A 25,593-nucleotide genomic window follows, 5' to 3' on the forward strand; every position below is an offset into this window, starting at 1 on the left:
TCCAATACATGCTTATAGTAGTGAGATATTGAGCATTATGGGAAAAAAATAAGGAATATAGTATATCTGTATATTTTATTTTAAGTCAGTGACTCAGGAAAGAATATCCTGAGACCCTTTTGTGAAATTTGTCAGGTAGGAGGCCACCGTAACAGTCTAGCCACAAAAGATTTATTGACATTTGGGAGGCACAGTTACAATCTCAGTGTGAAAGAACTTTTCACCAACCAGCTCTTCTTTAATTTTTTTTAATTTATTTTTTTTATAGTTATTACTGCAGTGTAGTTGACATACAACATTATATTAGCCAGCTTTTCTTTTAAAAGCAACCCTTTGGGGGCGTCTGGGTGGTTCAGCCGGTGAAGCATCCAACTCTTGACCTCAGCTCAAGTCTTGATCTCAGGGTCTTGAATTCAAGTCCTGCCTTTAAAATGCTACCTGATAAAATAAAAGTAACCGTTTGAAGTTATTGTCTAACCTCTACTTGAATTCTCACTCATCTGCTGAAAACTTAGACCCTCTGTCCCCTGCGATCCTATAGATCCCCATTGGCACTGAGATCGAAGGGATGAACATTTTAGGATTGGTCCTCTTTGCACTGGTGTTAGGAGTGGCCCTAAAGAAACTTGGCTCTGAAGGAGAAGAGCTCATCCGTTTCTTTAATGCCTTCAACGAGGCGACGATGGTGCTGGTGTCATGGATTATGTGGTAAGTTTGGCCTGCCTGCTACTCTCCCTCTCCTCTCTCTTACCATCCAGAAAAGAACCCAAGTCTGCTATCTTAGGACAGCCCTGTGGGGCCACCCGGCCTGTGGTTGATGCACCATGGGCCGGACTTGATACAGGGGTTGGTAGAGGTGGAGACAGTTCTTCCTCTTGTCCAGGCCCTCAGAGAATCAGGAATGTGCCATCCTTACCAGTCCCTTCTTCAGCACCCACAGTGACCCGTTATGGTTCTATCCCTGGTAATCGATTTAGTTATGAGGTTCCACCATTATCCATATCATATAGGATGCTCATATCATCTTGAGGGGCAATGAACTCAGTAAGTATGCTACCTGCTGCATAAAATAAGGTTTATTTATCTTAAAACAGTCAACTTCAAGCTTTAGAGGGGCCCCTTCCTATAATATTTCACAGCATGGAAGACAAATTCATTTTCCACTCCATGCATACATAAACTTGGAATGGTCTTTTACATAAATATTTCTTTATGGAACATCAATAAAAGCACAGTTGTTTAATAAAAAACAATGCATTGATTTCTGGCTAACAAGTAAAAATTTGACCAGAGGTCTCAAAGAGTCTTCTCAAAAAGCCTACCAATCCCAGTGCCCATCCCTTAAAAGTTTTACCTTGCTGTTTTACTTGGGCCAAACTGCTGTGCATTTTAGCTTCTTCTTGTATATTGTCCATAAACGTAGAGTATCCTTTCGTACATGAAGCATTTTCCTTATTGGCAACCCTTAACTATCTCAGGAGAGAAGCCTGGAATTTGGTAGTAAAGTTTGGAATTGAGTGGGAGGCCAAGTCCAGAGCCCCCACTGGTGGTGGTGTTTATCTTCCTCAACCAAAAATTCCAGAGTCTGACTCCATCATTTGCAAACATAACTGTTCATATGACTGTTATTCTGAGCAGAAAAATATTTTTCAGGAAGGAAAAAGTGTTTTCATCACATGTCAGGTTCTTTTCCTGTCTTATTTTTTTTTTTTTAGTCTAAAATCCTCCCAACGTTTGGATTAAGGGAAATTATGCAAAAAAGTGATGTTCCTATGTTAAGACATTTGTTTTCAATCTGAAAACCAATTTATAGTCATTCCTTCAATTGGTATACTAGTTACATAACCAGGTGTTTGGTCAGGCAGACCCTGCTGTGTGTCTGACTGCCCCTGGAGATCTGTTGCCCAGCCAAGTATATGTCACACAGAATTGGGGTGTAAAATGACTTACCTGGTTAAAGGATCTCAACCAGGTTTGAGAGGGATCTCCAATAGCAGCTCTTTCTGCTTTCTTTCCTTTGCTCATTACCCACTAAAATGTCAACGCACCTGCCTGTCCTGCACTGTTCACAGAAATAATGCCTCAATGGCTTAAATACAGGCTCAGCAAACTTGGCAGACCATGTGGTCTCTGACACAACTACTAACCCTGCCATTATAGGATGAAAGCAACTATAGACTATTTATAAATGAATGAACATGGTTGTTCCAATAAAACTCAGGGTGCCAACTCACACATTAAACTATCCAAGGAGGAAGGAAGAAGGGAAGAGGGGAGTGTCCTAAATTATTAGAAGAAAACATAGGGGTATGGAAACTCTTCCTACATGAATGCAAAAAGTAAAAGTCATAAAAAGCTGCTAAATCTGACTACATCAGAATACAGAATGTTTGCCTACAAAAGATACATTGAACAAAAGAGGACAATTACTGAAAAAAATTATATATATTTACATATAATGTATATATGTACACACACACATATCTGAAAGCATCAATTCCTGGAGGACTGCTACCAGTTCACAAACTATTTATCTGTCTGCAATGAGATTTATAGGGAAATTAAGAGTAAGCATTTACAAACTTCTGTAGCAATTTCATATTGCTGCAACATTTAAGCACCTGACCACTTTTCTAATATTTTATTTCTGTTGTCTTTTATAAGAATATTGACCCATGATCAGCTGGATAAAAATACACCAAAGATCATCTGAGAAGCACTAATGCAAGGAGTTCTGGTTGTTGAAAAAGAAAGAAGACTGAATATACTATTAGACAAAGTATGTGAGCAGGCAATTCATAGAAGAGGAAACCTGAATGACCAATAAACATTTTAAGAGATGCCCAACTTACTAGGATTAGGAAAATGAGAAGTTTGGTCTTATCAGGCATTAATAAGAGTGAGGATAGTTTTGAGCAAAGGGTGGGATGTCTAGAAGCATCCCTGGCCTCCATCCACTAAATGCTAGTGACCCCTTCCCCAAAGCTGTGACAACCGAAAATATCTCCAGATACTGCCAAATGTCCCATGGGCAAAGTCATCCCAGAATCAGAAGCAGTGGTGCAGGGAAAAGATTATTCTCTTGGACAGCTGGTGGGACTATGAATTCGAAGAGCTACTTTAGAGAACAATTTGTTGAAATCTACTAAAATTTAAAATATACACACACCTATCTCACCAATTCACTTCTTGGTATCTCTACCTAGAGAACGCAGGGAGGTAGGCACAAAGAGACTGCTTGCAACGTCGTTTGTAATGCAAACCTGGGAACAGTCTGGAGGTTCATCAGCAGAACAATGGCAAGATGATGTATAGTATTTCAGTTTTGAGGCTAATATTTAAAAAGAAAAAGCTAAAGGTGGAAACAACCCAGATGTCCATCGATAAAGGATCAGAAAAACGTGATATATACATACAATGAAATATGATTCGGCCTTAAGAAAGAATGGAATTCTGACATGAATGAACCTTGAAGACATGATGCTATGTGAAATAAGCTAGTCACAAAAGGGCAAATATTGTATGATTTCATTTACAAGAGGTACCTGGAATAGTCAAATTCATGGACACAGAAAATAGAACAGTGGTTCCCAGGAACCACTGGGACGCAAGTGGGGTTATTGTGGAACCACTGGGGGTTATCCCAGGAACCACTTGGGGACACAAGAGGTTATTGTTAGTGAATACGTAGTTTCAGTATAGGACATGGAAGCATACAGGACATGGATAGATGGATATTGGTGATGGCTCTACAGCCATATGAATGTACTTGAAACCACTAAAGTGCACACTTAAAAAAGGTTAAAATGGTAAATTTTATGTTATGCATGTTTTGCCACAACTTAAAGACAAAATGAGGTAGATTTCCATATATTGACATAAAAAGATCTCAGAGATATAATGTGAGGTTCAAAATAAATATATAGATTTATATACATACGGATGTACCTAAATGCATAGCAAGTGGGAGTAGTTATCTAAAGACTGGTCTGACATGAGTGCCGAAAGAGGATTTGGGCCTAACCTGTATTTTAATTTTTTGAAAGGAGAATGCATTTATGGGCTCTATGAAATTTAACATTATAACACTGCTTAGAATATCTCTGTAAAGAAAATTTAGGAAACCAGTGACAGTGGCTATCTCTAGGGAAGGAAACTGAGTACTTGGGAGGCAAATGTGGAAGGGACACTTGACTCGTCCTTTTGAACTCTCTCAAATTTGTGATATTATTATCTATGTGATTGAAACTTACAAATAAAGTCAATGGTTATAAAATTCTTTCTAAATTTATATTAAACTCAAAACAGCTGACTTATGGGGTTTTGTAGCTCCCATAGTTCATTCCTTCCCTTTCTTCTTCCTGTCTCACCATTAAAAAAATCTTCACGTTCGAGGAGTGTTCCCTGAGGGTCATTGTTAATGCCTTTTTCCCACGGAATCATGTTTTCCAAACCACAAAGAACTGAAAACTTAACAAAAGTCCCAGCTTTGGCTCAATTCTGTATCACAGCAATTCTGCAAAATAGGTGTTAGTCTTTTGTGTTTCTAAGTTCTCAGAACAAGACTGACCAAGGCTGAAAGTCAAATTCTCAGTCCCAGAGACTTTGATCTTGAGTTCCTCGGCTTTCCACTTGGCAGCCCATGTGGTTGGTAGAATTCCTCTCTTAAGAACATAATATTTCCAGTCGTTTAACCATCTGCCTTCGGCTCAGGTCATGATCCTGGGGTCCTGGGATCGAGCCTCACATCAGGCTCAGCAAGGAGTCTGCTTCTCCCCCTGCCTCTTCCCCTGCTTGTGGTCTCTCCCTCTCTCTCTTTCTCAAATAAATAAATAAAATCTTAAAAAAAAAAATTGTTTTTTTTTTTTAAAGAGCATAACATATCCAAGGGGAAAGAAATCTGGGTTCTGGTCCTGATGCTATGACCCATGGTGATTTATCATGTTAATTTTACTCAGTTTCACAGTCTATAAAATGGGCCCATCCTTTTCAGTTCCTCAGGATCATTCTAGAGAGATCTTCCTTTTTTTTTTTTAGGTAGGCTCCATGCCCCATTTGGGTCTCAAACTCCCCGCCGTGAGAACAGGAGTTGTGTGCACTCCTGACTGAACCAGCCAGGCACCCTTAGAATCATCCCAGGGACAAACAAAGATCACTTAGTTGAAAGGCCCCGTGCTGGGTATCAGGAAGGGCCTAGATCTCCTGGGCCCATCATCACATCACTCTTACTGACAGGTACCTGTGCTCATGCCCTAGGTATGTACCTGTGGGCATCATGTTCCTGGTTGGAAGCAAGATTTTGGAAATGAAGGACATTATCGTGCTGGTGACCAGCCTTGGAAAATATATCTTCACCTCTATATTGGGCCATTTTATTCATGGAGGAATTGTTCTGCCACTTATTTATTTTGTTTTCACACGAAAAAACCCATTCAGGTTCCTCCTGGGCCTCCTCACACCATTTGCCACAGCGTTTGCCACCTGCTCCAGGTGAGTCGGGTGCTCTCAGCTGCTCTGAGCCATAGTGATGTGGAACCAGGTGAGTCCAGCCGCATACTTCTATGGAAGTGGGTTTCTGGGATTGCCAGAATGCGGGATCATCTCATTCCCTTTTCCTTCTTGCTCCTTAGAGGTCAGATTATTGTTTAACCCAATTGTGGGTCCTCACCCTAATTACTAAGACCTTTGTCTGAGTGAAAGAAGGCAATCATTTACCTCAGAACTCCTTATAGGGAAGTTTCTAGAATGATGCCTGCCCAGTTCTCCCTCTAAATGCATGAATCACAAAATAAGACCAAGGTATCATGGTGAGGAACAGGTGCTTAGCTTTCTGGGAGTCCACAGTATTGTGGGATTATCTAATTTAGTACAAAAGATGCACTTTGTCATTACTGGAAATCCTTCCAAAAAATTGGGCTTTCCAGGTGTGTTAAAGAAAACTTTCAAAAGGGTGCCTGGGTGGCTCAGCTGGTTAAGCATCTGCCTTCATCGAGGGTCACGATGCCAGGGTCCTGGGATGGAGCCCTGCATCAGGCTCCTTGCTTGGCAGGGAGCCTGCTTCTCCCTCTGCCTGCTGCTCTCCCTACTCGTCCTCTCTCTCTGTGTGTCTCAAATAAATAAATAAAATCTGAAAGAAAGAAAGGAAGGAGGGAAGAAAGGCAGGAAGGAAGGGAGGAAGAAAGAAGGAAAACCATTAAAGGATGGCAGCACATTACATTCACAGATTTGGTTTTTGCTTCTCTACTGCATGTTTCCTCCCATCCTCAATGGCTAATTCTATAATGCTGTGCTGTGGTGGTAAAAATAATTAGGGAGGTAAGTTTCTGTGGCTTAGAGACAAATCTGCTTCTCAGCTGTGGCAGCGTAGGACTTATTCTTCCAGTTATCCAGGAACACAGTCCCTCTCCAGGCTCTCACCACCATTGCCACTTCTTGGCCAAAAAGGAAAAAAAGTCATAGTTTGCCTTTTACTTCCAGTGGGGTGGGAGGCGGGGAGAGGAACAATTCAAGAGAGGAGATGCACATATGGAATAAACAGTTCTTTGTTGTCTTGAGAACATTTTGCACCATGAGGCAATGTGGTGTTTCTTGAAATATTTGGAACAGGTGTATCTAAGTAAATAACGTAACAGGTAAATCTAGAGGGTCCCATTTTGAATACTTCAGGAATTGACATTACTGCACATTGTGACTGAAACTTTTTTTCAAAAAAGATTTTATTTATTCATGAGAGAGAGAAAGGGAGGCAGAAGTAGAAGCAGGGTCCCTGCTGAGTAGGGAGCCCAATGCGGGACTCAATCCCAGGACCCTGGGATCATGACCTGAGCTGAAGGCAGATGCTTAACCATCTGAGCCACCCAGGTGTCCATGACAGAAGCTTTGAAACAATTCCAATTTTTCTCTTTTTTCAAGGGAAAAGAAACAGACATTAGGATGATGCTAACTGCTCTGTTCCTGGGTCTGCGCTGAGTACTCTCTTAGCCGGGCTGGAAAGGACTGTTGTCACGGTTGGCCGTTTCTCCCTTTCCAGCTCAGCAACCCTCCCCTCCATGATGAAGTGCATTGAGGAAAACAACGGTGTGGACAAGAGGATCAGCAGGTTCATCCTCCCCATCGGGGCCACTGTGAACATGGACGGGGCAGCCATCTTCCAGTGTGTGGCCGCGGTGTTTATTGCCCAGCTCAACAACATCGAGCTGAAGGCAGGACAGATTTTCACGATTCTGTAAGTTCATTATTCTTCATCCTTAGGTCTGGGTCAAAACTCGAGGGGTTTTTCATTGTGTGTGTGATTTCCTTTGAAACACGTCATGAATACCAATCTCACCATGACTTGGGGAGGTCCCATTTGGAAAATGACAGCATGAATTCATTACTTGAAGAGAGTGAATCATCTCTGAAGGGCTCAGCTGGCAGCATCTAGGGTTGTGTGGTTTTTGGTTTCGAAGCCATAGCCGCCATATTTTGCATTTCTCTGTGCCCACACCATGTTCTGTGTTAATGGCTAGTCTTCTGTGCCATCCCCTAGAGTGACAGCCACAGCATCCAGTGTCGGGGCAGCAGGCGTACCAGCTGGAGGGGTCCTCACCATCGCCATTATCCTGGAGGCCATCGGCCTGCCCACTCATGACCTTTCTCTGATCCTGGCTGTGGACTGGATTGTGTAAGTAGCAAGTCCTAAGGTCAGTGAATAAAAGAAAGTCTGTGGTGCCTTCTCCAGGAGCTTGGCATCCCTCTGTGTCTGGGAGAAGAGACACTTCAGACATGCCTTGTGAAGGAGTTGAGCTGGCAAGACATAATTTTATAATTTTGTTTATTTATTTGTCAGAGAGAGAAAAGAGAGCACACACACAAGCAGAGGGAGCAGTAGGCAGAGGGAGAAGCAGCCTCTCCACTGAGCAGGGAGCCCGATGCAGGCTCGGTCCTAGGACTGGGATCATGACCTGAGCCAAAGGCAGACCCTTAACCAACTGAGCCACACAGGTGTCCCAGGCAAGACAAAATTTAGGAAAAATTAAACAGTATAAGGGTCAACGGCCCATAAATGACCACGAAATGTCATTACTGAGAACTTTCTTAGAGCATCCAGGAAAATGGGAGTCCAAGACCCAGGCTGGGCCCCCAGTGCAGGCCCAAAGCAGGGACCAGGGTCTAATGGAGATTGTTGGCTGCATAAGAGTCATAGCCATTGGAGGAGTGAGTCTTTGGGAATGATTGTCCTTGGCCTGAAACACGCAAGGAGTGATTTCATCAAGGGAAGTGGAGATGAACCCAGCTGATTGAGTGGATTGGGCTCAGGGGAGGAGGAGTTACGAAGGAGATGTGATTCAGGCCACCATCACCAGGGCTCCTGTAGAGGCAAAAAACAATGAGTGTTGATTCTGAGTGTGGTCTCCTTGAGTCATTTGATACCCTCTTTAGGTATAAATAATACTTGTTTTATAGGGAAGGTCACCTGAGGTGCTAATGTTGGACAGTAGAGCATATGAGTAAGAAAATGAGCCCTAGAGTCCAGGTACCTGGGTTCAAATCCCAGCTTTACCATTTACTAGTTGTGTGATAGGAACTGTTCTGGACTTTGATTGGTTCACCTGTCAAATGGGAATAATAATAGAACCTACACCAGAGCTGGGTTGGAGATGAAATAAGTTAGCATATCCACAGTGCATGGAAGAGTTCCAGGCTTGTGGTAGAGCATACAGTAAACATTAGTGAAAAAAGACACTGCCTTCCAGGCTAGCCCGAGCCAGGCATGGCATCACCTAAACACTAGAGTCTGGCCCTGGGCTCTTGGCTCTGCCCATTGTGGTTGGGAATGGTGGTTTCCAACCTCTTGTGTAAGCCCCAGAAATTTTTAGGGACTTCTCAGAATCCTTCAGAACAAGGAGGGTGAAATGGAGACCTGCATTGTCTATACAACTCATTAGAGGGAACCCGGTCCCTGAGCTGGTGTGTTGGACAGGACTGGAGCAGAGTGTTAGAGCCAGCTCCTTCTGTCTGAAGAAGGCAGGCCTCGAAGAGACTGTTAGTCAAAAACAGGGACAACAGGGGGCTCCTGGGTGGCTCAGTGGGTTAAGCCGCTGCCTTCGGCTCAGGTCATGATCTCAGGGTCCTAGATCGAGTTCCGCATCTGGCTCTCTGCTCTGGAGGGAGCCTCCTTCCTCCTCTCCCTCTCTCTGCCTGCCTCTCTGCCTGCTTGTGATCTCTGTCTGCCAGATAAATAAATAAAATCTTTAAAAAAGAAAAAAAAAAAAAAAAACAGGGACAACAGGGCACCAGGCAGATGGCCTAATAGAGACCTGAAGTCACATGAACCATCTACCACCCCACGGCCTCTGCTTACACAGCCCTCAGCTTCTCTGGTGCTGGCAGGCAAGTTCACACTTTTCTCCCTTTCTGCAAAATGGGCACGGTACTTGCTCTGAGCCTCAGGAGAGAGGGTGGTTATTGGACTAACCTGTGGGAAGACAAGCTTCTGGAAAGGACAGTGCTATGAGATGGTGTTTGCCAACTGCCATAGAATACAGGCAAAGTTGAACATTCAGCAGAGACACAGTGATGAGAGAAGAAGAGGGGGTGTTCCCACAGTGTACTGCCAAGCGGGAGAGAAGTTGGGTCTGAAACCCAGTCTACACTGTCTGTCCCAGCTGTGCGTGACCCTCACAGATGGTGTCTACTCCGCATAGAAGACATCCATAGAAAGGAGTTACTGGACTCACTGGGAGTTGTGAAGTGTGGGTGGGTGACTTTTGTTTTCTTAATGCTTCTCTTCTTTCCAGGTTTTCCACAATCAGGGTCTTTTACTTTCCTGAGAGAGAAATATTGACCGAAACAGTTTCCAGTAAAGTGAGGCCCAGGCTGCTGTGCGGCAGCTGCGGCAAGGCCTGCCTTTTCTTCCCCCGCAGGGACCGCACCACCACCGTGGTGAACGTGGAAGGGGACGCGCTGGGCGCCGGCATTCTCCACCACCTCAATCAGAAGGCCGGGAAGCAAGGCGAGCAGGAGCTGAGCGAAGTGAAGGTGGAGGCCGTCCCCAACTGCAAATCAGAGGAGGAGACGTCGCCTCTGGTGACGCGCCAGAATCCCGCCGGCCCCGCAGCCAGCGCCCCCGAGCTGGAATCCAAGGAGTCGGTTCTGTGAGGGGGCTGGCCCCGGGCGTGCCCGCCGGCGGTGGCGCCCCGCCGTGTGAGGGCGGCCAGGGGGCGCGGGCCCCCTGCTCACCGACTTTTAGGCCCGTGCATTGCTTTGGCCCGGTCAAGGGTTCGAGGATTATGTTTCTGTGCAGGCATTGGGCTTCCCAGCGGGAACTGGTTACCGGAGACCAGGGCGCTCTGCCATATGGCTTGATCCGTGTACAGGTGCAACTGTGTGTGCTTTGGAAACCCGTCCTGGAGCTGCAGGCTGGGGGCAGATCGGGCTCCCCGGGACGGGGTAGTTACGGCCTGGAAGAACGCACAGGTGCCCTTCACTGCGCGCAGGCAGCTCTGCCCTGGCGGTCTTTCGGGGCAAACTAGGGGCTTTACAGTCCTCTGTCATGCAGCCTCGCGAGCCAGAGTGATTGGAAAAATTCCCAAATTCTTACCTGTGGCTGGAATTCACTGAGCTGGTACCTGAGGTGTTGAGAGATTTCTAACTTGGAGGTGTGGCTGATTCTGAGTCACTGGTTGCTGGTGGGCTTGGAGGTTCAGCACATTGTTCAGTTGGAAATACTACAGACCCCATTAGCACTGTGGGGGTCTCTGGTCAGTAGCATTAAGTAAACAGTTTAAATGCTGAGGTCAGAGAAAGGAGGGGGAGTGCAGCCAGCAAGGGTAAGGGAAGCACTCTGTCAGGACAGACGGACACACACACAGATACACGCAGACATCCTCAATCTCATTCCAGCCCCAGGGAAGTTTTCTGCTTCCAGGACCTGGCCTCTAACAACACTGTAGCTTTATCCCCCAACCAGGCCCAAGAGGGGACTTTTCCTCCATGATCTTTATATTCAGGACCTGCTGGCTCATTAATCCATTCTTAGAATTCAGCTAGCCCCCTAAAATGCTGCACTTTGCAAAACAAAAACAAAAATGAAAACACATAAACCCACTTACTAACTGGGGTGGGGTGCCCCATTGCTGGGTCCCCAGGTCTCCTGGCTTTGGCTAATTTGCTGTGGGCTGGGTTTCTTTTCCTGCCCGTAGATCAAAAGTTTAAGACTGGAAACCAAATGTCCCCATTCCTGCAGATACCTGCCGACTTGGTCTGAATCTAGGCGAGGGGGCTTTATCCGGAAGACCAGTGTTGCCAGGGACCGGGAGACTGAAAAGCACAAGAATGTTCGTTCACTGTGGCTGTTGATGGTTCTCCGTAGTGTGACCTGCTGCGAGTCCTGGGCCTCACTTTACCCCATTTGTAAAATGGGGCTGATGTCATCTGCCTCTTACCTACCTCAGAGGGATCTGGTGAGGCAAACTGAGTGAATCCGTGAAAACAACCCATTCATTTCTTGGATGGCAAGTGCGAACAACCTACGCTCTTCTTAAGTTTTACCCAAGTGAGACCTTTCTTCAAAGAGGCCTTGTGCTCCTGGTCAAGATAGCTTCTCTGAGCAGAACTTTGGTCTCTGCGTGCAGTCGCAACTCTGCCATGCAGCTTGTTCTCTTCATAGGTATTTGCCAGTATCGAGTGCAACCTCTTCCTGATGTTGTTCAGCTCCTCCTGAGTGAACCATCCCATCTGCAGCACGTTTCTGGGTCCCTGGCTTCCCCGTGACTCCCAGGTCCCCGGCACGGGCCACCCACCTCACAGCAGGCCGTTACCAGTTCCCGGACGTCCCACCTCGTGCGTTTTCTTGTTTTCCCTGTTGCTGTGACATGGCTGTCACCCAGGCCCTGCAGAAAAGGAACACGCTGTGGAGATGTGTTTCTGGTGCTGTTGAGAATGGGAGGACAGGGACAGAGGCAGTCAAGCCCCTCCTTTTGTGTGCCAGAGTGGAAGGAGTGGGGAAGAGCCCTGGGGCTTAGAGGTGGCCTGGCCAGTGGGAAGGCCCAGCTCCCTCCAAATCTCTTTAAACTAGCCAACCCGCTCCCATCCCCTGTGAGGCCAAGAGGGACCAGGAACTGAGCCGAGAGCTGCCTGGAAACCTTGACACTCTGGCTCCTTGCTGATCCCCCTTCTATTTTGAAAGGGGAAACAATCACATTGTTTGATCCCAAATTGCAAGTGAACATTCTGCCTTTGCCTCTGCTACCTTTGCCTCTGCTGTCTTTCCTTCTCCCACATATCTATGGCTCTATTTGCACACAAATGCATATATGTATGTGTGTCTCCATGTTGTTTTAGCTCTCATCCAAGCAAGTTTTGAATTTGGATAGAAGTGACCTAACCACAGTGTTGTGGCTTCTGCAAACTGATTTTCCTATGTCTAAAAGTAAGTTTCACAAAACGTTAAAATTAGAGCTGCCCATCTCATGAGCACGCCTCCTCTGTCCCAAACCTGGCAAGGCAGTAGGCAGAGTGCTGGGCCCAAGAGGGGCGCTTCTATATGAAATCCCATACGATAGCTCCCCTTCCTCTGGGAGGAGGGAGGTGCTGTGTGCCTCCTTGTTTTTCAGACCAGAGGGACCTGGCTGGGGAAAATCCTACTTTCTCACTGTCTGAAGCTATCTCCCCCACTCTTCTAACATGTTGTCTTAAATACTGTTCATATCTGACTGTTTTGTGTGTGTGTGACATTTGCCTTAAAACACAGCAGTCCTCAAAATGAATACAGTATTTCTGCATGTTCCTTTCTTCCTCTCTTGTGTTCTGCAGTGGTGGTTCCAGGTAGTTCCAGGTTACAGAGCTTTTCTAGGGGATCACCTGAAGGGGATCTGAATGGACTTTGTTCTAGCAGCTTTTAGCCAGCCTGATCTCCTGAGGCAGGATAGGCCCGCTCTGGTGGGCCAAGCTTCTGCAGGGCAGTCACTGAGGTCCTGCTGTTTCTGGATGCTTCCTATTCAACACTAGCAAGGCTCAGGAAAAAGTGGGTAGTTTTGCTATATACCTCCATAAAATTAAGTCTTCTTAGAACAACTAGATGAACAGGCCTTAACGGAGCATCTATAAACCAAGACCGATGCTGGAAGAATGCCCTAGTCCATAGAATTACTGAGAAAGTCCCTGTGTGGGGCACTTGCCCAGGCCTCGACCATCATCCACACCACACCTAGCCCTTTCTTTTATATAATCTCATTTTCAGTGACACCACATTCCAGCACAATTAGGGAATTTAGAAGCCTCTTATGAAAGATTATCCGACAAGCTCATACTGGAAGCCTTAGTTTCCAGGTTCTGGGGCCTCTGAAGAAACACGTCCCATTCTGACCTGGACATTTCCAGCTTTTCGTATCGTACAGACACCGGTTGTAATTTCTGGCCAAGGCTTAAGGGGATGAAGTCAGAGTTTACACAGACCAAGGGCCAGATGGGGCCTGTTACTAAATGACCAGATTCTCACCTTGGAGGACAGCTGTCTTGCTTTTTGGTTTTGAAGAGCGTCTGAAGGTTGCGATTGGTACTTAGTGCTTCAGCTTTTTAATATAGCTGCAAATCAAGAGGAGCAATTCCATAAGCTGCCTCTTCCCAAATGAGCAGAAAGTGTGCTGTTCTGTGGGCTCACCTGAGTCTCCTGAGGGGAACTTCCCATAGCATCTGTGAAGGACATGAGTGACGCAGCAAGCAGTGTGCACTGTCTGGGCTCCGTCCTAGCTCTGCTGCTTGCTTTCTCTGTGACCCTAGGCGCAACAACCCCTCTGAGCCTCAGCCTCCTTACCTCCTCTTCTTTTTTTTTTAAAATAAGATTTTATTTATTTGACAGAGCATGCAAGCAGGGGGAGCAGCAGGCAGAGGGAGAAGCAGACTCCCCACTGAGCAAGGAGCCAGGTAAGGACTCAATCCCAGGACCCTGGGATCAGGGCCTGAGCCAAAGACAGGTGCTTAACTGACTGAACCACCCAGGTGCCCCAGCTTCCTTATCTTTAAAATGGGGACAATAATTTACCAGGGGCATAGGCTATTGTGAAGAGTAAAGGAGTTAATACATGTAAAGTGGCTCGGAAAGGTGCCTAGCACATGCCACGTGCTCTGGAGTGTTGGCTCTCAAGTCAGACACGCAATGGCAGAAAAAGTTCCTGACCAGCCCATGTTTCTTTCTGTATGGGCCCATCGAGTAGCATGCTGGCGTTTGATCCCTTGCTCTCTTGAGATAGGAAGATCTCTTTCAGCTGGTCTGATTTTAGAGTAGAGGAGTGTGCCCATTTGGAATATGTGTTCTAGAAATATTTGGATAAATGCTTAAAAAGAACCAGCCCTGCAAACAATTGTCAGGATACACTCAAATGTCTCTTATTCAGAACAGAAACCCTCTACTCATGCTCTCTCTCTTTAGCTGTATCCTTCCAAGTTGCCACTCAGAATGATGGCAACACCCTGTCATCTAGATAGAAATTTGCTCTCCTGGTCAAGCTCAACCCCTCCTCCTCATGCTTCTGGGAGGCGCAGGCAGGCTTTGGTGTTGAGGGTGGTTCTGGTCCACCTCCCAGTCTCAGGGCCTTTGACCTGCAGTCCCCTTTACTTGGGGCTGCCAGTAAGTGAGAACATAGCAAGAGGGAGAATATTAAGTCATTTGAAGGATGGACAGAGATTTAATCCATCATGCCTATGTAAGGAAGCCTGCATAAAAACCCAGAAGGGCAAGATTCAGAGAGCTCAGAGCTTTCAGGCTGGTGAACACGGGGTGGTGCTTGGTGGTGTGGGGAACCACCCCCCCCCCATAGACACACTGGAATTCAGTCTTAGAATCAGAGCTAGCCACTTTGGGTCTCTTCTTAGCACATGTGCCTTCTTTCACTATCTAGTTAGTGCTGTTGACACAAAACCTCTCTAGGCAGCTGTTAGTACTTATATTCAAACTTCTGCCATCTGCCTTTTTGTACAATAAAAGTATACTATGTTTAGTATTTTTCTGTACAAAGCTGATAATGCCTTTCACATGAGGAATTACAGTCCTGAAGAAGAGTTAACATAGATGTTCTTTCTTTTTTCTGTCTTTTAATAATACCCATTAGTCAGTACATGGAGAATTATCCTGTGTCCTCAGCCAGTGAGAGCTCTCATGGCATGCCCTATTGTGAGCTCTGGATCGATGAGCACTTGCGTTTACTTTTTCATTTTGAGTCATGGAAGTCAAAGTGTGTATTTCCCCATGGTGTTTCTGTTCTCGTGGCAATAGCTATTAAAAGACATCCAAGTGACAGGGCAAGAAGTGCCACAAACGTGTCAAGGAAGAGCGTCCAGCTGGATGTCCAGATGAGCCCCTTCAAGGAACCGGATGAACAAACAAGACAAAAATCAGCAGTTAGGCCTGGAGGCCGGGACCCCTCTAATGTACATGAGCATATGAAACTGTGAACAGTTAACTAGAAGGAAGGGTCACAGGAGACTTGTCACAACTTTAGGGGATTTGAAGAGAAGGATATCCCAATGCATCTCCTTGAGACCAGGCTGAATAGCTTTGATCCGGACAGAGTCCCCTACTAGTCAGTGTTCTAAGTTACAGACGACAGCATCCACTGTAGTGGCAAAAAGCAAAAAAGCACTGATTACATAGTATTAGGAGTACACTGAATTTCTGAGGAGGGAAACAGGTGGGTGGTTAGTAGCCAGGAACAATGCAGCTAAGGGTTCTGAGTTCTAAAAAACTTTTAACAGAAGTTACATCGCTGCCACTGCCCAGCCCCCCACACACCTGGGGCATTAGGAACCAGTGTAGAACCACCCCCCATCCCCCACCCCCTGCCAGCAACTGCAACCTCCCAGTGTAGCTCTACCCTGTATTCCTCAGTGCTATCTTCACAGGCTCACCTCTGAATTTCATACAGGTGCCTCTGCTTCGCAGGGCTTCAAGGAAATCCAGGAAGGTCGTCTCTAGTTTTCTTAGCCCTCACAGATCAGGAAGCTACACCTGAGGGAGGTTAGAAGGGGCCTTGAGCCAATGGGTCTGCCACAGGCCCCACTTACAGGACACGTGCCTCTATTCCAGACAAGGTCAGAAGTTCCCTAAATGCCTGTTAGGACAAACACAGACTTTAATACGAGTGAATAAAACACTTCAAACCTTGTCATGGTGCTACTGCCCACCGGCCAGTGGATCTCTGTGGTATTACCATCTTTGTTCAGCAGTTTTCATTTGACAGTTACGTGAACTTGCACTTCTTTTTTATCCCTCAAATGAGCAGAAAAGCAGAACTGAGAGGAATGATAGTTGTGATATTAAGCATAGGCCTCATAAGTTTAATAAAACTGAAGGAAAGTTTACCAGGAGTACCAAAAGCAGTCAACCCATAGCCTCAATGAGACCCTTACTGAGGAAAAAAAGTTGAGTTGCGTATTCACATGTAAAGAACACATTTAAACTTGTAACACTATATATGTGTGTATATACATATGTGTATATGTATATATATTTTTGGTGATTTTATTTTTAAGTAACCTCTACACCCAACATGGGGCTCGGACTCACAATCCTGAGATCAACAGTCACATGCTCCACTGACCAGGCCAGCTAGGCGCCCCCACTAAAACTATTATCATTGAAAAATATGTCTGATGGATAAAGTATCATTAGATGAGCCATTTATCTGGATGAGAGTGAAGTAAAGACATGAGGGAAGGGCAGCTGAGGGAAAGGTGCCTTCCTCACCACAGCAGCAAGGGGTTCGAAGGGGTGTCAGGGGCTGATCAGTTTACGCCATGTCTATCATGGTCAGGGCTCCATGGGCTACACAGAGCTAAACACTTGTCCTGTGTATGCTGCTTCCTTGTTGGCTACAGTGAAATCTCCTTTCGCCTTCTGACTAATATCTTCTCCCACTTACAAACATACTTCCCCCTGCATCATTCCCACCTTAGGGATGCTGGTATCTTCCAACGGAGCCCAGAATTGCTCATTGCTGAGGTAGCCACTAGCCTGCTCCTGAGACTTTCTTTTTGTGAACAGCAAATGACTGGTCCTAGTACTGGTCCTACGACCAAATTCTCTTCTTTTCCTTCTTTTTTTCCTTTGCTTGCTTGCTTCTCTTTCTTTCTTTTTTTTTTTTTTTAATATTTTATTTATTTATTTGACAGAGATCACAAGCAGGCAGAGAGAGAGGAGGAGGAAGCAGTCTTAGAATCAGAGCTAGCCACTTTGGGTCTCTTCTTAGCACATGTGCCTTCTTTCACTATCTAGTTAGTGCTGTTGACACAAAACCTCTCTAGGCAGCTGTTAGCACCCCTTCTTTTCTTTTTAAAAAAGAAATGGATTGGAACTTCACCAAAGAAAAAACCATCTTAATTGGGACCAATGGAGTCATTACTGGAGCTAGGGGGCCACCCTGTGGCTAAGTGTCAAAAAATGAGGTCCGGGGCACCTGGGTGGCTCAGTGGGTTAAAGCCTCTGCCTTCGGCTCAGGCCATGATCTCAGGGTCCTGGGATCGAGCCCCACATCGGGCTCTCTGCTCGGCGGGGAGCCTGCTTCCTTCTCTATCCCTGCCTACTGTGATCTCTGTCAAATAAATAAATAAAAATCTTAAAAAAAAAAAAATGAGGTCCAAGGTCCCCCCACCTACATTTCTGCAATTAATCTTTTCATCCTAAAGAGCAGACAGGAACACCAAGACAATATTTGCTAAGTTTCTGTTCAGAATGCTCTATTGGCTTTCCTAACTAAAAGATTTAGGCCAAGTATGTACCTAGACCAGCATCATTAGCATCACTTAGGAACTTACTAGAAATGCAGATTTTAGGTCCACCCAAACCCACTGAATCAGAAACTAGGGGTGGGGCCAGCCATTGAGTTTTAATAACTCCCCTCCCCTAGATGATTCTGATGCCAGGTAGACTGAGAACCACCAGTTTAGACCATCTAGGTAAAAGATCATCTCCTTGGGCTGGGCTAGCATAGCAGCTGTACTAACTTGCTGATTGTAATTATTGTGTCATTCATTCAGCAACCGATGCATTTCATTCATCTAACAAATGCCTAGCATGAAAGCCTATGTGATTGGAGCAGAATAGCTGAGGGAGAGTAGAGGAAAGGAGTTTGAGAGGCAGGCATGGGCAAGGTTGTGTAGACAAGTAGACCACAATGAGGACTGATGGGTCATGGGAGCTGCTGGAGGGAACTAAGGGAAGAGAGAAGACTGTCTTATAAATAATCACTTTGGCTATAGATGTAGAACAGATTGTCATTGGAAGCAGAAGAGGTAAGAAGCTAGAACAAAACTCAGGAGAGGGGAATGGTGACTTGGATGGGGTATGGCAGTTAGATTTGTTGAGATGGCTGGTTCTGAATGCATTTTGAAGGTAGAGCCAGTAGGATTTACGGATGGATTGGATGTGAGATGAGGGAATCTAGGTGGACTCCAAGGTATTGTGCATGAGCAAAACATATTAAGTGAGAAATAATTGCCTACTAAAGATATACTTAAGATGTATTGCATAAAGATCAAATGTTTTAGTAGGCAAGACCAATTAAATGAAGATTATGGGTTGTTTTTCTTTCCACATAATTTACCCAGTTCTTTGTTTCAGTCAATATATCTCTTCTTTTATAAAAATGTTTTAATTTCAATAAGCTACTCAGTGGATTGTCACAGACATTACTTTTATGCACTTGTATCTACAATGAACATAGAGGTTGTACTTAAGGTAATCAACGGCTATTCTTCACATTAGAAGTAGAAACAACTCCTTTACCAATTTGCTACTTTTCTTCCTGCGGTGCAAATCAGCAGCAATTATGCATACCTGCAGACATACATTTTAATATCTAATAGAGCCATACCCTCCCCCACTTAATTTAGCAGCCAGATACCTGGCATCCTTAACCATCTGGAACTCCGGTATGAATTCCCAAACTATTCTCAGCAGCTTAAGTGATTTACCTAAAATTAGGGTTAATGGTTTAATAAGCTTAATTATTTGATTTCCTCTGGCAAGCTTCCATTTTTCCCAGGTTTAATCTAATCCAGTAAGTGGTTATTGAGTGCCTACTGTGCACAGGGCTGTGTCAGGCTGCCATGAGGAGTGTACAAGGGACAGCAGAGAGATTACATTCACCTGGAGGGGGAGCGGGGCGGAGGGGAGCAGACCCACTGGCTGGCACAAGGAGGAGAGAACACGGGAAGAATACCACCTAGGAAAGAAGAAGTCTCAGAGCTTTTGATTCAGCACTAATAACACCAGATAATTAAAGAGCGCCCTAGGCTAAATTACAGCAAGCTCGGTGCCTGAGCTTTCCTAACAACGACAATGAGTCGTAAAATTAAAAAGAAAAACGATTGTTAGTAATTTAATTTCTTACTGGGAAATGATACATTTTGGAAAACGTTTAACCAAAATAATTAGCATTTAACTTAAAGGGTCTTCTCTGGTTGTCATAAATGATTAATTAAATTTGGACTATCTCCTTTCCATTAGAATTAATAGGATGTTTATTAAGTGTAAATGTATTGTAAACGTACCTGAAATGTTCTATTAAGGAAGAATTTGAAAACTGTATATTGACTGGCCAAATAGACTGCTAGTTTGATCTTTTCATAATAATGGGCTACGGGCTAGATGTACTGGGACTGGGGAGCAATTGCTAAGTTGTTGTTACCTTGGGTTCTTTCCTTTATTTCAAATTTCCCATAATAAAAGTTTTTTTGTTTTTAAATACACAGAAAAGGGGGCGCTTGGGAGGCTCAGTAGGTTAAACCTCTGCCTTCAGCTCAGGTCATGATGTCAGGGTCCTGGATGAAGCCCCACATCAGGCTTTTTACTCAGCGGGGAGCCTGCTCCCCCTCCCCCCCGCCTGCCTCTCTGCCTACTTGTGATCTTTCTATCAAATTAAAAAAAAAAATCTTTAAAATACACATTAAAGTAATAGAATAGCGTAAGGAACGTCCATATAGTATATTCATCACTCATTGTTCAATCTCATTTACATCCACTCACATCCCCCTCCTATATTATTTTGAAGCAAATCCCAGACATCATATGATTTTATCCATGAATGTTTCAGTATATATCTTTAACAAGTAAGGACGACTCTTCTTCTTCTTCTTCTTTTTTTTTTTTTTTTTTTTTTTAAGATTTTAGTTGAGTGAGAGTGCGCATGCGCGGGGGTGGGGACGCCAAATCCTTACTGAGTAGGGGAGCTCAGCCCAGCCTGACAGGGAGTCTTGATCCCAGGACCCTGGGATCACGATCTGAGCCGAAGGTGGTTAACCGACTGAGCCACCCAACCGGCCCCAGGTAAGGCCTCTTTAAAAAGAAATCCCCCAAGCTCCGTTATCATGCCTTAAAAAATTAACAGTAATTATGTAATAAAATCAAACGCTGGTCGGCTTGAATTTCATTTGCTTTGTAAAGTTACGATGTGTATTAGTTTGATATAATTTCAACTCCACTTGTCTACGAGTTGAGTTGTTTTAATCCACCTGCTTATGACAAAGACCCCCAAAAAAGTTCTTAGAAGTTAAGTTGGTTTGATATGAGGTAAGTTGTGTCAGGATGGTATCATCTGTTCTCACTGAGAAGAGGCGGGGAACTCAGTGCAGGGGTGGGGGCCCTGTTGGGGCTTAACAGTAAAGACGTAAGAAGCATCTATGGCAAGTTAGTCTATAAATAGCGAGAGTGAGAGACGATGAGGACTATCAGAGAAGGTTTGTCCGAGTTCACCTGTACTTTGCTAATGTAAATAGCTCTCGGAAGACCTTGGGGCGATCAGCTCCTACCTGAGTCAAGGCTGCCGTAAAGGTGACTCTTCCCTCCAGTCGTGAAAGCTGAGTAGCAGCCACAAAGGAGATCCTCTGGCCCGCGTCCCCAGCAACGCGCCCTAGCAACCAGGGATTTTCACTTTTGCACTGGCAACAGGACGGGCAGCCCTGAGTTGGTTAAACCATCTCTCCTGAATACCAGCTAAACGTAATCATATACCACAATTAAATTTAGACTTTACTCCTTTTGTCTTTCCTTGTCTGAACAATTATGTGATTAATCTCTCATTGGTTTGGAGTGTGTTGTTTACTGGCATGAGACATTATCCTCTTTGCTATTGGCTTGTGACATTCCCACACTGAACCTGTGTTAAACACTGCTGACCCTTGAACAACATGGGTTTGAACTGCATGGGTCCACTTCTATACAGATTTTTTTCTATACTGTACTGTAAATATATTTTCCTTAATAGTTTCTTTAGCTTATTGTAAGAATATAGTATGTAATGTATATGACATACCAAATACATATTAATCAACTGTTATCAGGAAGACTTCCAGTCAACAATAGGCTATTAGTGTTGAGTTGTGGGGAAGGCAAAGTTACATGTGAATTTTCGACTGCATGGGGTTGGGTGCCTCTAACCCCCACGTTGTTCAAGAGCCAACTGTAAATTGCTGGCAAAGTCCTACTCAGTCTCTGATCATTAACATGCCTCCCCAAGAAAGTTACAACTTTTAAAACGTTTATCTGAATTAGGATCTGTATCAGGTCCACACTGCAATTGATTGGTATGTCTTAGTCCATATGTTCCCCTATACCACCACTGCCTTGCTCTTTAAAACTTTCAAACCACTAAACAAGAACTTCTCCCTTCCCTTGAGCAATGTGGTTTGAAAATGTATGATTTTGGACCGCTACAAAACATTTTTCTACTGTCCAAGGTGAAAGCCTGTCAAGATCCCAGCAGGAAACAGCTGCTACAGCCAATTTGAGGAGCAATGAATATATATAAATATATATGGGATGCCTGGGTGGCTCAGTCGGTTAGGCGGCTGCCTTCAGCTTGGGTCATGATCCCAGAGTCCTGCACTGGGCTCCCTGCTGAGCAGGGAGTCTGTTTCTTCCTTTCCCTCTGCCTCTCCCCCTCATCCCCCTCTTAATGCTCTCTCTCTCTCTCAAATAAATAAATAAAATAATAAAATCTTTAAAAACATATATATACATATATACATATATATATATATATATATATATATATATATATATATATATACATGTATAAACACATAATCCACAATCATGGCAAAGTGTAGGGAAAACTCAAGAATAGTGAAGTATCTTGGGACTGTTCCCACTCTAGACCTCTGGGGAGAGTGATGACCAGAATGCAGACAGCAAGGTCTGTATGGAGAGGGTCACCTCACAGGTGAGGGCTGAAAGCAATGTGTTGTAAGCCCCAACAGAGACAGAAGTTTAATAAATACTCCCAATCATCCTCTCAGCTCTCCTGGTGCTCCACACTGGCCAAACCCCCAAGTGGAAGGCAGAGGGCAAAGGAGTGCACCAGTGTAATCCAGGTTAGCCTCCAAGGTCACTGAACAGCATGCAGAAGAATAGAAAGACATGAAGAAGCAAAAAGAAGGTATAGGGGAAAAGAATGCCAGTTGCAGAACCAGACTATTTGGGTTCAACTTTTGGCTTCCATTACTGACTAGTTTTATAACCTTAGGAAGTTAATCTCAATGCACCTCAGTTTCCTCATCTATACAATGGGGATTTTAAAAGTACATGAATGCCAATAATAGTATTTGATAATAAAACCCTTGGTGAGATTAAATGAGATTATTTAATTATTTTAATAATTTATCATTAAATTATTAAAATAATTAAATTAAAATTAATTTGATTTAATTAATTATTATGTGAATTTCTTAGCATTGCCTAGTACATAGTAAATGTCCATTAAATGTTAGCTATTATTGTTGTAATGGATATGACCTTAGAACTGTCAATGGAGATATCAATATACAATAGATTAGGGTACTAATGTAAGTTGTGAGACTAATTTGTAGTATTTTCAAAACAGAGGGCTGAGATCTATTAGACAAATTGCCCAGACTGAGGCTGTCAGAGGGTACTGGTGGTTGGAAATGAAGAGAGAATTTCCACAGCATTTCTTTAGAGTAATAAAGAGGGGTTTGGCGTCATTGAGCTGCGGTCCCTGGGCTGTGAACCCACCCTCTGCACTTAGGTTTCACGGTTCTGGCCGGCGAGGTGGGGGGCGGATCTCTCCCTGGCCTGCGGCTCCATTTAAGCTCTGCCAGTAGGGGGCAGCAGAGGAGGCCACAAGGGGGAGCAAAAGGGCTTTTTTTTTTTCCTGTCTGTGTACTCCTCCCATCTCCACCACCTTGGCAACGCTTCTTCACCTTCGCAGCAACAGTTCATGCCAATGGCATCAGCTGTTTGCAGTTAAGTTTCCCACCTCTGTCTGACGTAGCTGCTCACACCCACTTCGGCACGGAGAGCCATCTGGCTGGCACCCTGTCTCCAGAGATCTGAGTTTCAGCTCTACGGGCCCCTCGACAAGCTCCTACATTAAAGAATTCCAACAGCTTGTCTTTGTGCTCCCAGCAGTGGTGTGGTAGTGGCCTCCTGCAGATGCGGTGTCCATGGAACCTGATTGTTCTTTTGCCGTTCAGTTTTGCCCAGTTAACAACTCTTACGTTAACTTTTCTCAGTTAAAATAATGGTCGTGGTTTCTGTTTCTGGACTGGACCCTGACTGACGGGGCAGGGTCGTGCCTGTCCTCACCCAGGCTGAGTGAGAGGGGCGTCAACTAGAGGTCTTGGAGGGCTGGCTGTGTCGCCTGCAGCTTTGGAGGCAAGTGGATGAGTGTCTGCCCATCACTCAGGAAATCTACAGGCAAGAGGTGGGCTGATGAGCTGCTTTGGAAGGAGGATGGGTGACCCCTGCAACGCCCCATTTCTCAGGACATGGAACACAAGAGTATGTCTCATGGACATAATGGTGCCTGAACAAGAGAGATGGAGCCAGTGGGATTGCCTTAGCCAGCAAAAGGCCCATCTAGAGGAACAATGGAGGAGCAAAGGAGAAGGTCAAAGTAGATTTTTAGGGACTGTGTGGAACAAAGAAACTGCTGCATTTCTAGGTGGAGAGAACTCAAGTGAAGCCAGCAGTATTAGGGTTCTTGAAAGAGAACCCCATGAGAAAATGAGTTTTTTAAAATTATGCACATTATTTTCTTCCTTTTTAAAGATTTTATTTATTTATGTGACAGAGAGAGAGACAGCAAGAGCAGGAACACAAGCAAGCGGAGGGCCGGTGGTGGGGAGAGGGAGAAGCAGGCTTCCCACTGACCAGGGAGGCCGATGCAGAGCTTGATCCCAGGACCCTGGGATCATGGCCTGAGCCGAAGGCAGACACTTAATGACTGAGCCACCCAGGTGCCCCCAGAAAAATCAGTTTGAAACCCCTCCTGGCCTAAAGAGCATGAAGCCCTCCTACCATAGTACCAGGCCAAAACATACTTGGCCCCGTCTAACCCTGACTCCTGTAATCTGGATGGGTCCAAAAGCAGAGTTAGAACACTGGGTGGGGGTGGGTTCTTGGAGCTGGGAGCAGGTGGAGGCTTATTATTTCTCCCCCTAACACACACACACACCCCTCATAGCATGCCCTTGTAGGGAGGGGGAGATGATATAAAATCAGATTTGGAGTTCTGAATACTTAGGACTGACATCTTAATGGCTAAACTGAGACCGTTTATGATTTAAAGCTATGACCTCTGTTTACTTAAAAGTAATGAGGCTTGCAGGGTTTGGTGCAGGTGAGGGGGAAGACTTACTAACACCCCCACCCCAATCCCCGCAAAGGGGATGGGATTTAAAACTAAAGTTGTAGCAACACCTGGGTGGCTCAGTCGGTTAAGCATCTGCCTTCAGCTCAGGTCATGGGATGGAGTTCCACATTGGGGTCCCTGCTCAGTGGGGGAGTCTGCTTCTCCCTCTGCCTCTCCCCTTGCTCATGTTCTTTTTCTCTCGCTCTCTCAAAAATAAATAAATAAACTCTTAACAAAAATAATAATGCTGATAATAGGGTAGTTCCTATTAATACAGCATCTTATTTTATCTAGCTAGCAGAGGTTCGTTGTCCCCCAGCATTCTCTGCAGGAAAGATCTGTGTCTTCAGTCAGATTTGCCCTGTTCAAATGTGTCTATGTCCTCATTTTGTGTGTGTGTGTGTGTGTGTGTATGTGAAAAGAGAGTGGGAATGAGCTTTAGTAAAAAGCCCCAGGAAATCTCTTGAGTTCTGTTCAATATTCTCTTTTTCCTAAGTGCATTTTCAGAAATAAAAAAGTCCTAGCTCTTATGGAACTAAGTTTTGCTGTTGAGTCTGAACCTGTCAGACACAGCAGGGGCCATCCTGGAGGGAAAGCCTTCCTGATGGGGTAAAGCCTGCAAATGGGAATTGACTGCTTCCCGCCAAGGGGCAGATCTCACCATACATGTCAGGGAGTTTCTGAAGGCAGACTCCAGCACAGAGAAGACCCTCTATGGCTGTTTTGCTAACCAACACTGCACCCAATCAGTCCACGGTCTGTGACACTCTCTGAGACAAAACAGACTCCATCTTGCGGTCATACTTGAGAACTGCACCACTGCCCTCTGGTTTCCCCTAAGGGCAACAAGATCGCAGTCCCTTCTTCCCTACTCCTTTTCATACCTCAAGCTTTCTTAAAAAAAGAAAAGCATACCAAAATAAAAGTTACTGTGGGGACTCTCGTGCAGGCATTTTAAACACAA

The 25,593-nt window shown here is 44.9% G+C and overlaps 1 protein-coding gene across 1 annotated transcript in view; it reads left to right on the forward strand.

Moving 5' to 3' along the window:
• Nucleotides 1-12,688, forward strand: part of SLC1A4 (solute carrier family 1 member 4) — a 27,548-nt gene extending 14,860 nt beyond the window's left edge. The window contains exons 4-8 of the mRNA XM_044264098.1: nt 542-708; nt 5,257-5,490; nt 7,031-7,225; nt 7,529-7,663; nt 9,906-12,688. Coding sequence (XP_044120033.1) covers nt 542-708; nt 5,257-5,490; nt 7,031-7,225; nt 7,529-7,663; nt 9,906-10,140 — 966 coding nt within the window. The 3' untranslated portion in view covers nt 10,141-12,688. The remainder of the gene's footprint in view (nt 1-541; nt 709-5,256; nt 5,491-7,030; nt 7,226-7,528; nt 7,664-9,905) is intronic.
• Nucleotides 12,689-25,593: the final 12,905 nt, after the last annotated feature.

The sequence above is a fragment of the Neovison vison genome, chromosome 8 (assembly GCF_020171115.1).
Source record: "Neovison vison isolate M4711 chromosome 8, ASM_NN_V1, whole genome shotgun sequence".
Classification (NCBI taxonomy): Eukaryota; Metazoa; Chordata; class Mammalia; order Carnivora; family Mustelidae; genus Neogale; species Neogale vison.